At 40.6% G+C, this 14,774-nt stretch overlaps 1 protein-coding gene across 1 annotated transcript in view; it reads right to left on the bottom strand.

Annotated features, from left to right (window-relative positions):
* met (MET proto-oncogene, receptor tyrosine kinase) overlaps positions 1-14,774 on the bottom strand; it is a 78,901-nt gene that overhangs the window by 34,221 nt on the left and 29,906 nt on the right. The window contains exons 5-11 of the mRNA XM_061773864.1: positions 12,566-12,691; positions 12,252-12,428; positions 9,412-9,569; positions 8,893-9,010; positions 8,166-8,302; positions 5,675-5,839; positions 2,237-2,336 (exon numbers count right to left, since the gene is read on the bottom strand). Of these exons, the coding sequence (XP_061629848.1) occupies positions 2,237-2,336; positions 5,675-5,839; positions 8,166-8,302; positions 8,893-9,010; positions 9,412-9,569; positions 12,252-12,428; positions 12,566-12,691 (981 nt within the window). The remainder of the gene's footprint in view (positions 1-2,236; positions 2,337-5,674; positions 5,840-8,165; positions 8,303-8,892; positions 9,011-9,411; positions 9,570-12,251; positions 12,429-12,565; positions 12,692-14,774) is intronic.

Consider the following 14,774-nt stretch of genomic DNA (forward strand, 5'->3'; position numbering starts at 1 on the left):
TTTTTTTGTGTGACCAGTTATTAAATAAATGTAAAGGCAATAAATAGATTCATTTTAGTTAACTGATTTACGTTACATACTTTTAAAAATGGTTGATTAATTCTTTAAATAAATTAAATTAAATACTAGCAATCATTTATCATCATTTATCTATGAATTGGTTTTGTACAGTAGTATTTTTTTGCACAAAATAAAACAATAAAAATCATATAATAACATGTTCTTATATTTAATTTATTCTTTCATAGTTCAAAAAAAAGAAATTTTTCTTCATATAATTATTTAAGTTTATATTTCGTCTCATTATATTTTGTCACATTAATGTAAAATGAATTGGTAACAATGACAAAGGAATTGGTTATGTACTAAAGAATGACTCCATTTTAGATTGGTTACATTTAATTAATACATCTATAAAATTATATTAGATTATATTTCATAATTTCATAAATTCCCCAGACAATTCTTTTTTTACATTTAAAATTTTTATTCATTCATTATTCTGTTTAATTCGATTTATATGACTAATAAATTATCTAAAATTAATAATAAAATAATAACTTGAATAATAATATGATTAATAATTTTGGCACAAAGATTCATTGGTCATAATAAATAATTTACTTGAAATGTAATTAAAATTAAATTACAATTATTTCAGATTATATTTCATAATTTAACTTATTAATGCTATTTTTTTTAACTGGTCATGAAATAAACATGAAGTTTCATTAATAATAAACTAGTGTAATTACAGTATTTCAAATTAGAATTCACAATTTAACAAAAAATAAGTAATTCTCTCCCAAATTACAAACACAAAAAATAAATTGATCATGTAATTATCAATGCAAAATGAATCCATTACATGTAATTATTATTTCACATTTCAATTAGCTCATATATATTTGCCGGTAATTTATAACAACCCCCCCCCCCCCCCCCCCCCGACCCCCCCTTAAAAAAATACATCGTCAGATATTTAACATGTTTGCATATAATTGAAAACAGCTTTTTTAACTGTTAGTAGAAACCCGGCTCTACGCACTCTAACACAGCCGTGACTCGTGCATGTGTGTGTGTGTGTGTGTGTGTGTGCGTGTCTGAAAGAGATGTATAAGTAGTATTAAGTGTGGCCAGTGAGGCTGAAGAGATCCAGAACATCCTGAAGGCTTTGCCGAGCTACTGGACTTGAATGACAAGCGGAGCAGACGTTTCCTGTCTTTGCGCTGTTCCGTCTTCCATTTAACCTCAGCTCTTTTCCATCCACATCCACACACTGGAGTCTTTTCTCCTCCAAGTGGGCGTGAGGACGGCTGATGACAATTCCATGCGCTGCGCGCGCTAAGCTACACTTCATTTCCTTTCCTATTGCTATTCATCTTCAGATGCTCCTGCTGGGTCTTCAGCGGGAGATTCTCGTTTTGAGTAATCACTGAAAAGTCTTACACTAAGATAATAGTTGGAATGCGCCGAGAAACTCAGAGGAACAGGTACCGCTATCACCTTGGACCAAAATGAGTATGGTTCTCAAAGAAACACAAGTTACTTCCCAGTATGAGTTAGGTTTGTACTACCTGGGATATTCTTTGGTGCTACTAAATTACTACAGTAGATTATTATTGTTTCATTCTACCTACAGTTAATTCCAGGTGCAAGTTACTTCTTGGTTACTTACCTCAAGTTACTTTTAAGTGACTTACTAGTTTGCGTTTTACTCCAAGTTACTTACTGGTACAAGTTATTTCTTGGTGACTTTTTAACCTCAAGTTACTTACTGATACAAAAGGGCAGTCTGCGCTGTTGTGGGAGTTCAAACAGCCGATTTCAATCACCGCCAATCAAAGCAGCTCCTCTCATTCCCTTTAAATGTGGCGCAATGAGTCTCGCTCTCACATGGAGACATCTCCGTGCGAACGAGCGATCCATGCGTGACTGGAGCATTGTCACGGCTCTCGGCAACGTGATTAAATAAAATTTGAGATGGTGATAACCGTGAGTGACTCAAATATGGCTGTGGACCTCATGTATCTATCCCCACCTCAGAGGCTGAAAACTGATTGGACGGGAAAAAAAATGAAAATCGAACATCCGCATGTACTTCTAGGTAAAAGTCACATCCACATGAAATTTGCATCTAGAAACCAGTCACTTTTGGTTTACTTTTAGCTACAACTTCCAGGAGCAGGAAACTACCACACTGAAGTTACTCGCATCTTCGAGTGGTGGTACTCACCACGTGGAAGACGACGGCATCTTGTCCAGTGGTCAGGACCATTTCAGGCTGGAGGCCCGACTGCAGGAAGAAGCCGTGAGCCGACAGCGTGCAGCCTCCACTGGGGGAGGACAAGCGGAAGTTAGCGTTACCATTGACGCGGAGATACGCGAGATGCCCAGTGGGAGCCAAAAGCTGTTAGTGTTAGCGCTTTTTAGCCGCTTGTCACCTCCCACGCTCTTCCTTTTTGGGCTGTCAGAAAGTCACGTAATAGTCACACTCAGCAAAAGTTGAGTGTTTGATGTACTACACATGCAAAACAACACAAAATTTAAGTAAATAAGAAAATGAAATGGCGGCACGGTGGAGAACTGGTTAGCACATCTGCCTCACAGTTCTGAGGACCGAGGTTCAATGTGTGGAGTTTGCATTTTCTCCCTGGGCCTGCATGGGTTTTCTCCGGGTACTCCGGTTTCCTCCCACATCCCCAAAAACATGCAGGGTAGGTTAATTTAAAACTCTGAATTGCCCGTTGGAATGAATGTGAGTGCAAATGGTTGTTTGTTTATATGTGCCCTGCGATTGGCTGGCGACCAGTTCAGGGTGTACCCCGCCTCTCACCCGGAGATAGCTGGGATAGGCTCCAGCATGCCCGCAAACATAGTGAGGCTAAGCGGAGCGGAAGATGAATGAATGAAAATGAAATTGTTTTTGTTAGTTGGACACAAATGATTTGGTAAATCTAACCAAATACAAAGGAGCTAATAATAAAAAAATATACATGTAAAATTAAATTTAAAAAAAAAATCATATTAAATTAATATGTGAAATCAAATACAAATGATTAATGAGTAATTGTTTGGGTAAAATATTCACTTAATTTAATTACTTTAAATACAGTTGCATGGACCAAATGGGGATGCAAACACAACTTTATATTATATAAAATTTAATTAAATGGAGTTGGTATATATATTGTTAGTTGAGCATTGAAAAAAAATAATGAAAAAAATAAAGAAAATCTGAAATTAAAAGTGAAATAAATAAAATTAAATATAATACAAGTTAAATAAAAACTTAATGAAAAAAAATAATTAATAAAATGACCGCAAAATAAAATGAAATTATACGCAAAATTACAAATAGTTTAAAAGTAAATGTAAAAATAAATTGAATTAAACGTAATCCCAAATTAATGAAATAAAAACTAAAATAAAATGTAAATAAACAATATAAACAGAAAATCAAACAAAATTAGATGAAAATATAGACAAAATTTAATGTAAAAATGAATTAAATAAATATAATACACCAAATTATATAAGTAATATAATGAATACAATTATAAATAAAGTAATATATAAAATTCAATTCAATTATAAAAAATGAACAAAATGTACATAACAATAAATAAAGTTAGCAGAAAATATACTGTATATAAAAATGTAAGTATAACTAAGATAAAATTAAATGTTTGACTAAATTAAATATAATACAAAATAAATTCAATTAAAAATAAGAGTACATAAAAAACAATAAAAAAACAGATGTATATTTATATATTAGTTTTTGTTAGAAAAATATTTTGGTAATTGTAACTAAATACAGTTACCTCGATGCAATTACAACACTAAAATTATGTATAAAATTAAATTACATGAAATCTTATTTTGTTAATTGACCATAAAATGTTAGGTCACAATTGAAATTGAATTGAATTGAAACACTTAATGCATTGTATTGTCAATTGCATGAAAAATAGTTGGTGAAATAAACTCAAATTAGACAGAATTTATTTACAACCCCAATTCCAATGAAGTTGGGACGTTGTGTTAAACATAAATAAAAACAGAATACAATGATTTGCAAATCATGTTCAACCTATATTTAATTGAATACACTACAAAGACAAGATACTTAATGTTCTAACTGATAAACTTTATTGTTTCTAGCAAATAATCATTAACTTAGAATTTTATGGCTGCAACGCGTTCCAAAAAGCTGGGACAGGGTCATGTTTACCACTGTGTTACATCACCTTTTCTTTTAACAATATTCAATAAATGTTTGGGAACTGAGGACACTAATTGTTGAAGCTTTGTAGGTGGAATTATTTAAGTACAGCTTCAGCTGTTCAACAGTCCGGGGTCTCCGTTGTTGTTTATAATGTGCCACACATTTTCAATAGGAGACAGGTCTGGACTGCAGGCAGGCCAGTCTAGTACCTGCACTCTTTTACTACGAAGCCACGCTGTTGTAACACATGCAGAATGTGGTTTGGCATTGTCTTGCTGAAATAAGCAGGGGCGTCCATGAAAAAGACGTTGCTTAGATGGCAGCATATGTTTCTCCAAAACCTGTATGTACCTTTCAGCATTAATGGTGCCTTCACAGATGTGTAAGTTACCCATGCCATTGGCACTAACACAGCCCCATACCATCACAGATGCTAGCTTTTGAACTTTGTGTCTATAACAGTCCGGATGGTTCTTTTCCTCTTTGGCCCGGAGGACACGACGTCCACAATTTCCAAAAACAATTTGAAATGTGGACTTGTCGGACCACAGAACACTTTTCCACTTTTCATCAGTCCATCTTAGATGAGCTTGGGCCCAGAGAAGCTGGTGGCGTTTCTGGGTGTTGTTGATAAATGGCTTTTGCTTTGCATAGTAGAGTTTCAAGCTGCACCAAACTGTATTTACTGAAATAGATTTTCTGAAGTGTTCCTGAGCCCATGTGGTGATATCCTTTACACATTGATGTCGGTTTTTGATGCAGGCCGCCTGAGGGATCGAAGGTCACGGGCATTCAATGTTGGTTTTCGGCCTTGCCGCTTACATGCAGTGATTTCTCCAGATTCTCTGAACCTTTTGATGATATTATGGACCGTAGATGATGAAATCCTAAATTCTTTGCAATTGTACGTTAAGGAACATTGTCCTTAAACTGTTCGACTATTTTCTCACACACTTGTTGACAAAGAGGTGAACCTCGCCCCATCTTTGCTTTTGAATGACTGAGCAATTCAGGGAAGCTCCTTTTATACCCAATCATGGCACCCACCTGTTCCCAATTAGCCTGTACACCTGTGGGATCTTCCAAACAGGTGTTTGATGAGCATTCCTCAACTTTCTCAGTCTTTTTTGCCACCTGTCCCAACTTTTTGGGAACATGTTGCAGCCATAAAATTCAAAGTTAATGATTATTTGCTAAAAACAATAAAGTTTATCAGTTTGAACATTAAATATCTTGTCTTTGTAGTGTATTCAATTAAATATAGATTGAACATGATTTTCAAATCATTGTATTCTGTTTTTATTTATGTCTTACACAATGTCCCAACTTCATTGGAATTGGGGTTGTACATTAATTTGCATGGAAGTGGGTGACGACAGCAGTCAAAGCATTTTTTTTTACCTCCTTGGTGGAGGTCCTGGTAATAATAATAAAGTGCGTCACCTGATGAAGGAGCGTGACGGCCGGATGCTGTTGATGAGAGGGTCCTGGTTGTAGGTGAAGAGGGTGGGAGCGTGGCGCTCTACGGAGTCCACCGTTAGTTTGACAGGCTGTGCCGACGGGACCGCGTGCGGCGGCGTCTTGCAGGTCAGCATGGCCGATGACAAACTGCGGACGACAAAATTCCACATTTAGGGCCTGATTTACTAAGATCACAATTAGTTGCCGCTAAATTCTGGGTAGATTCACTCTAATGGATTGTGGGTGCTGTTGGCAGCAGGTATAAAAGTAGTCAAAAGTAATACCGCAAGCGCAAAATGAAGTTTGAAGTGTTGAAATTGGAAGTGTTCATTGATGGTACTTCGCAAAGTTCCAGACCACTGGGGCGCCCCAATGTTGTGTCCTCTCGCCGCTGGTTTTCTCTCGCTACACGAACGACTGCACCTCAACGCACCCGGCTGTCAAAGTCCTGAAGTTTGCAGATGATACCACTGTCATCGGCCTCATCAAGGACGGTGACGAGTCTGCATATCGACAGGAAGTGGAGCGGCTGGAGCTGTGGTGCGGACGACACAACCTGGAGCTGAACACGGTCAAGACTGTCGAGATGATCGTGGACATCAGGAGGCATCCTTTGCCATAGCTGCCCCTCACGCTGTCCAGCTGCCTTGTGTCAACCGTCGAGACCTTCAAGTTCCTGGGAATTACAGTCTCTCAGGACCTGAAGTGGGCAATCAACATCAACTCCGTCCTCAAAAAGGCCCAGCAGAGGATGTACTTCCTGCGGCTTCTGAGAAAGCACGGCCTGCCACAGGAGCTGCTGAGGCAGTTCTACACAGCGGCCATCGAATCAGTCCTGTGTTCTTCCATCACAGTCTTGTTTGGTGCTGCTACAAAAAAGGACAAACTCCAACTGCAACGGACAATCAAAACTGCTGAAAAGATTGTCGGTACCCCTCTACCCACCCTTGAAGACTTGCACGCTGCCAGAACTAAGACAAGAGCGTGCAAAATCCTCTCTGACCCTCCATATCGGCTCTTCCAGCTCCTTCCCTCAGGTAGGCGCTACCGATCAATGCAAACTAGAACTAGCAGACATTCCAACAGCGTCTTCCCTCTTGCAATCAACTTCTTAAACAGCGACCCTACAATTCCATTGCAACATGCTGCCAATTTTTTTGTCTTGAATTTGTTCTCACATTTCTGTCGGGCCAATTATACATTACTCGTGCACTCACTGTAGTAGTCTCCCCACGATGCACTATTTGCATATGTGTTGTTGACCAATACTGGCCACTCATGCCAGAGTAGCATCTGCCCCACTTGCACACTGACTGGGGAGTATCTGCAACATTTGCACAATCAACATTGTCCCAGATTATCGCACTACTAGTCACTTTAAACTGCATACATTCCTTGAAGTCTTGGCGCCCTTTGCACAATGGTCATTGCACTATTGCTATATTAGTCATTCAAACTGCTCTAAGTGCTAGAGGACTCTGCAACCTTTTGCACCATTGTCCAAAAATAAATAAATAAATAAATTTGGGCGGCACGGTGGACGACTGGTTAGAGCGTCAGCCTCACAGTTCTGAGGACCCGGGTTCAATCCCCGGCCCCGCCTGTGTGGAGTTTGCATGTTCTCCCCGTGCCTGCGTGGGTTTTCTCCGGGCACTCCGGTTTCCTCCCACATCCCAAAAACATGCATGGTAGGTTAATTGACAACTCTAAATTTCCCGTAGGCATGACTGTGAGTGCGAATGGTTGTTTGTTTGTATGTGCCCTGCGATTGGCTGGCAACCAGTTCAGGGTGTACCCCGCCTCCTGCCCGATGACAGCTGGGATGGGCTCCAGCACGCCCGCGACCCTAGTGAGGAGAAGCGGCTCAGAAAATGGATGGATGGATGGATGGATAAATAAATTTGTACCGGCTTTACCAGCAACCCTTTATTGCTCAGTGACTGTTTTTTTTGTCAATGTCTTTATGTCTCAAAAGTGTTCTCTGTCAATTGACTGTCTGTTGTCGTACTAGAGCGGCTCCAACTACCGGAGACAAATTGTGTGTTTTTTTGGATATACTTGGCAAATAAAGATGATTCTGAACATGCAAACCATCATGACATACTGAGCTACCGAATATACTTTAAATGCATTGTTCAGATGATTTTGGGGAAGCCAGCAAGCGTATAAAAGCCATGTTTTGTTTGATTTAACTCGTCCCAAGTGTGTTCAAAACATGGGACAGCAAACCCACAAAACTGGTCTCAATTGTTACAGGAATTTTGCCATACGATATGGCATGACTCCTTCTTGTGACTGACTCCAAGTCAGCCCGTAGATCATTCAGAAGCTCCAAAATTGCATCGTTGAATAGACCACGTCGCAATCATTCTTGTTTCTGGCATACGATGTGCACCAGCCTTTCTGACGTGGTATTTAAGGATGCTAAATAAGCCACCACAATCCGTCTCAGTATATAAAGTTTGTCACTCACCTCTGGATTTTACAGGCCGCCTTGCCAACAGTAATCTCTTGTTTGTTGCCGGTGTCCAGGAAAGAACCTGTGATGGTCAGCATGGTGCCGCCGGACTTGGGCCCGAACGTCGGGAAGATCTTGTCGATCACTGGATCCTAGAAGGACCAGTTTTGGATATACTGTAAGTTAAGCTAATTTAAGATACTTTACCTGCAAGTTACTTCAAGATGCAAGTCCCTACTAAATGTGTTAATTCTAGATTCAAGTTAGTTCTACATGTGCGTGACTTTTAGATCAAAGTTACTTCTAGGTACAAATTACGTTTAGATTTAAGTAACTTTACCAGCAAGTTACTTCAAGATGCAACTAATTCCTTCATTTAAGTTACTTTCAGATTCAAATTAGGTTCAAGTTACTTTTTTATTTTAAATACTTCTAGTTGAAAGAAACTTCTAGACGTGAGTTACTTCTAGATGCAAGTTACCGTAATCTAGATACATTTAGATACTAGACACTTCTGGATACAAGTTGCGTTTTAGACTTACGCTACTCTACCTTCAAATCACTTCAAGAGGCAAGTCACTTCGAGATGCAAGTTAGCTGTAGATTCACGTTTACTTCTTGATGCAGATACGTTTATATTTAAGTTATTTTTGAAAGTAAGTTACTTCTAAGATCCATGGTTTTTACGCAGACATTTTAGCAGAGTCCAAATAGTTTTCTGGAAGGACGCCATCCTTCTTACCACAAAGGTGAAGGCGCCCTCCATGTGCACGACCTTGTGTCCACTGGTGACCTTGACGGCGTGTCCCGACGGGGTGAAGTTCCCAGCGATGGTGGGGGAACACTGCATCTCAGTCCACCTAAAAACACAACAACACCCCCCCCCCCCCAGACACAAGACTTAGTATGCTCCTAATCCAATCATCATCATCACGTCCTGGAGGAATGCAACTGGGAAAGACTGGGAAGTGTATTTAGTTGTGTTTTTTTTAGTGTGTGCTTTTTAATGGATTGATTTTTGTTTTTTTTAACAAGAGCAGAAAGTCAGGATGCTGGGTTTTTTTCCCAGCAATTTTCCACTTAGCGGAGTCATGTGCTGAATGTTGAACTCTGGGATGGGATACGGGGGGATGGGATTCTGGGGGGCTTCTTAACATTCCTTTTTAACACACACAATAAGCTCCATTAAAGCTGCTCCTATAGGCGCTCTTTGTCGCATCAGCACACACACACACACACACACACACACACACAGACGGACCTGTTAAGGTTGTCCTGTTTGGGAAGTTTGCAGGGGGTGCCGGCCAGCTCCACGCTCACCAGCGACGCCTTAAAGCTTTCTGTCCGGTCGAAGCCGAAGTTCCGGCCGCAAACGGTCACCACGGTGGTGCCTCGAAGTGGCCCAGACGACGGAGACACCTGGGAAGACACATTCCCATCAGACACCTTGGAATTATTTAATGAGGGAACTTCTCGAGTACTTCCTACTCCTTGTTACGTCTGGCGTACTTCCAGGTAACATTCTTTCTAGTAATACTAAAGTTTGTTCACGGTACAAGTCACTTCCTGTTACTTGTAGGTTACTTCCTGCTTCAATTACCTTCTTACTGCACCTTCATTTTCAGTGCAAGTTACTTTCTGTTACTGTTGCAAAAGAATCACATGATGTATCAAAACCATGTGAGAAATGAGGGGTTACAAGTTACTTCTGCGGTACTTCCCCCCTCAAGTTACTTCCGGGTGAAAGTTATTCTTGGCTAGTTCCGGGGCACTTCCTACCTCAATTTCCTTCTTACTGCAAGTTCATTTTCAGTGTAAGTTACTTTCTGTCACTTTTGGGGTACTTCCTAACTCAAGTTGTTCCCTGGTACAAGTTACTTCTGGGATACTTCCTACCTGAAGTTACTTCCTGGTACAAGTTATGTTTTGGCTTGTGCTAAGTTACTTCCTACCACAAGTTACTTCTTGGTGCAAGTCACTTTCTGTTACCTCTGGGGTACTTCCTACCTCAAGTTACTTCCTGGTACAATTCACTTCCTGCTACTTCTAAGTTACTTCCTACCTCAGGTTAATTCTTACTGCAAGTTAATTTTGAGTGCAAGTTTCTGTTTCTTCAGGGGCTCTTTCTCAGTTAATTCTTGGTGCAATTACTTCCTGTTACTTCTGGGGTACAGTACTTTGTACCTTAAATTTTTGGACTAGTTTGTTCCTGTTACTACTAGGTGACTAACTACCTCAAGTTACTTTCTTTACTTTCTACTTCGAGTTTCTACTTCTGGGGTTACTTCATGTTACTTTGTACCTAAAGTTCTTACTTGCTGAAATGATTTTGCCCATATAAAGTGATATTTTGAAATGTTTATGGTATTATTAATTTGTGGCTAGCATCTTAAAAGGGTAAAACGGAACAAATGTCAACAAAATACTGAAATATGTTTTAGTTGGATGTGATTAGCTTGTGCAGGTGTTGCTAATGTTGTGTGTTTGATGTTGGATGCACATTCCACTCTTGAAAAGAAGATGAAAAGTGTTTTCTCAGGTTTTCTCGCGGTCGTAAAGAAAGCAGCGGCGTGTAGATCTTCTCTCGCCGCGGACGACACAAGAACAACACTGGCGTCGGTGGGGAAGCTCCATCAGAGCTGGAAACGGGCCACGGAATACTACTTGATGGAATACTGTCCAAACACTTCCACAAGCAGCATTCCACACGCGGGTCATCTGAGACGGTTGGGAACAGACTTTGTGACGGCATCACGCCGCTTCACTGCACTCAACACACATCAAACACCGACAGACATCCTGCTGCCCAGTACACACATATACATACAATAACTCCATTTTGTGCTCGTCATGGTTACCTCAGTGGTTACTTCTTACCTCATGTTACTTCTTAGTGCAGCTTACTTCTACTCGAGATTCAAGTGAATGTTACTTCTCGGTTACTTGTTACCTCAAGTCACTTCCTGGTTATTATTTGGTTATATTATGTCTAAGTGCAAGTGAGTCAATGTTATTTCTGGGTTACTTACTACTTCAAGTTATTTCGTGTTACTTGGAGTTTATTTCTTAATCTCAATCTACTTTTCAGCTACTTTCTTTCTACCTTAAATTACTACCTTTTATTATGAGGTTATTTCAAAACTGAAGTTACTTCTCTGTTACTTCCTACTTCAGGTTACTTCTAAGTGCAGGCAACTTCCTGATATAGGTTGCTACTTCGTTACCTCCATGTTAACTTCCTCAGCTCAAGCTACATCTCAATGTTACTTAATAACTTAGATAACTCCTTGGTGACTTGTTGGTTACTTACTTTGTTCAAGTTACTTCCTGGTACAAGTTACTTCTACATTACTTCTTATCTAAAATTACTTCTAAGCGTAAGTTAAGTCCTGTTACTGCCTAACTCAAGTAACTTCTTGGTTACTTGTAGGTTACTTACTTATTTTAATTTACCTACTGGTACAAGTTACTTCTATGTTACTTCCTACCTCAAGTTACTTCTTACCACAGGCTACTTGGTACAAGTTAAATCCTATCACTTTTAGGTTAATTCATACTTGAAGTTAGTTCCTACTTTAAGTTACTTGGAGGTTACAGAATTTTCTATGTCAAGCTACTTCTAGGTGCAAGTTACTTCCTGTAACCTTTAGGTTACTTCCTATCATTGTTCTATGTTTCTCATCATCTTTCTAGGTACATGCAGTACCTCCTGGTACAATTTATATTGCTTCTTACCTGAAGTTATTTCCATGTGCAAGTTACTTCCTGTTATTTACTAACTCAAGTCATTCCTTAGTTACTTATAGGTTGCTTATAGGTTACTTCTTGGTAAAGTTACTTCTTGCTTATTTATCGGCAAGAGACTACCTCAAAGTAGTTCTAGGTTACTCAAGCTACTTCCTAAGTTATTTCCCGGTACAAGCTAATTGTTATTGCATTTAGGTTAATTACTAGCTCACGTTATTTCCTGCAACTTCGAGTCTGCTTTCTTACTCAGGTTTCTTCTTACCACAAGTTGGATCTGGCTCCAAGTTACTTCCTGTTACTTTGAAGTCAATATCAAGTTACTTCCAGGTGCGAGTTACTTCCTGCAGCGGTTACCTTGGTGACGATGGGCGCACAGTACTCCTGTGTCCAGATGGAGGGTACGGGGCACTGGTGGGCTCGGGTGCAGCGGCCATCACACCAGCCGCACTCCGTCACCCGCGACGACAGTAAACAGGAAGTGCAGGTCGTCAGCTGACCGCAGCCTGGGCCAATCAGGGGAACCTTGGTGATCTACCATAATTTACATTTCAAAGGAGTCAACATTCATGGTAGAAATTGTCAGTATGTCATCTACCAGTTGCAACTTTGAACCCAAGTTCCTCAAAGTCGGTACATATTCAATTAGGTTTGAATGTCAATGACAACACCTTGTTCCCGGTTGCCAACAGCAGAGCTCCGCCGTCCTGTCCGTTGAGCAGCGCCACCGAGGACGTGACGGGTTGCGAGTCCAAGCGCAGGTTGACGTGTGGTGAGGCCAAGCGGGAGAAGCGAACCTGGAAGAGCAAAATAATCACGTGACATATCAAAACCATGTGAGAGGCTCTTCACCACGCATCAACGCATACAAACACACACTGTGAACACGAGCACGCTCACGTGTGCAATGCCTGTGACAAACACACACACACTAGAACAACATTTACAGGAGAAATACAACTCTTAAGTTATACCTATCTTTTGTATCCAAGTCAGGTGTTGTATTCAGGGACTATCTGAAAACATACAATACATAGCTTTTCCTACGCAACAACAACTACATGTACTTGTTTTGTTATATTTTCCATTTATCTATCGCGCTATATTGCTATATTCTATCACTCTATCTCTGTCCATCCATCCATCCATCATCTTTCTATCTAGGATTTTGAAAGATGGTGCCATTGACTTGGCAGCCTGTGACAAGAGTTCCACTAATTGTTCTGTTTAATTTGTAATTTCCCAGCTTTTTTGTCATTTAATTGTAATTGTATGTTGTATTGACTTGTTGTGGAGTGCTTTTATTGTTTTGTGCCTGCGGCACGGTGGACGACTGGTTAGAGCGTCAGCCTCACAGTTCTGAGGAGCGGGGTTTAATCCCCGGTCCCGCCTGTGTGGAGTTTGCATGCTCTCCCCGTGCCTGCGTGGGTTTTCTCCAGGCACTCCGCTTTCCTCCCACATCCCAAAAACATGCATGGTAGGTTAATTGACAACTCTAAATTGCCCCTAGGTGTGAACGTGAGTGCGAAAGGTTGTTTGTTTATGTGGGCCCTGTGATTGGCTGGCAACCAGTTCAGGGTGTACCCCGCCTCCTGCCCGATGACAGCTGGGATAGGCTCCAGCACGCCCGCGACCCTAGTGAGGAGAAGCGGCTCAGAAAATGGATGGATGGATGGATGTATTATTATGATTGCTTTATGTTTTGTGTCCAGCCCTTTGATACAGTTACGGTTGTTGTGAAAGCGCTATACAGTGGACCCCTGCTATTCGCGGGGAATAGGTAGGTAGGTTGTCCCCCCCACCCCCAAAAAATTTTTTTTTAATTCAAAACATTTTTTTTTAAATCAGCGAATAGGTGAATCCGTTAATGTGGGGGTCCATTGTCTAAAAAAATGGAGTTGAGTTCAGATAATCCATCCACCTCATAGGTGTGGCATATCAAGATGCTGATTAGACAGCGTGATTATTGCGCTGGCATTCTTTTGGCTGCCCACAATAAAAGGCCACTCTAAAATGTGCAGTTTTACTGTATTAAGTGGGTCTGGGGGGTTCAGAAAACCAATTTCAAAAGGGTTTCAAATACAAAATTTGAGAGAAACCGGTCTTTTGTGTACAAAAATATTGTGTTGTGAACTGGCAACCTCTTGACCACCTGCACTGGGCAAAACGACAAAAAGACGGCATGAGTGTTGTTCATTGTTTGAAGCTGTCAACTTTTGCTGTATTTCAGTTTCCTGCTCACCCGTACTCTCCGTCACCACGCTCAGGAAACATTTTTACCCTCGGCTTCGCTCTGAGTCCACTGTGGGAATGACACAGCGGTCGCACTGTTTGTTCGGCAAACACCAGCCCCCCCACATCCCCCCTTCCCCAAGCCGCCTAATACAATAAGCTGTAATTCACACCACCATTAACTCCTCCAGGCGGCCATTATTTCTCACTGTTGCAAAGCGAACGTTGAACCGCTGGGGAGGTCGCACGCCTTACAATGTGTGTGAGAATGAGGAAGTATGTAGACAATCGCATCGTCAGAAAACGAGACCCGCCCACCCCCCCCCCCCCCCACGCCCCACACACACACACAATGCCAGAAAACTCACCAATGTATGTATTTTAGAGGTCCCAAACACGACCCCCTCAGAACTCACTCAGTAGCAAAATATATATTTTTTAAAATAATAATAATAAATAAGCCACTGACCGATGACCTTTGACCGATCAACACGAAATTGGGTCGATATGTCTATTATAAAAGGACTTACAAAAAAGTCTCAATGACCCATACCTGGAACTGAACCGGAAGTTGGCCATTTTGGTTTGGAGCTGCGATTTACAGCGAATTCCAGGAATTGGAAAGAAAGTTAGGGGGAAAATATCATC

This window comes from Phyllopteryx taeniolatus, chromosome 5 (assembly GCF_024500385.1).
Source record: "Phyllopteryx taeniolatus isolate TA_2022b chromosome 5, UOR_Ptae_1.2, whole genome shotgun sequence".
In the NCBI taxonomy this organism is placed as follows: Eukaryota; Metazoa; Chordata; class Actinopteri; order Syngnathiformes; family Syngnathidae; genus Phyllopteryx; species Phyllopteryx taeniolatus.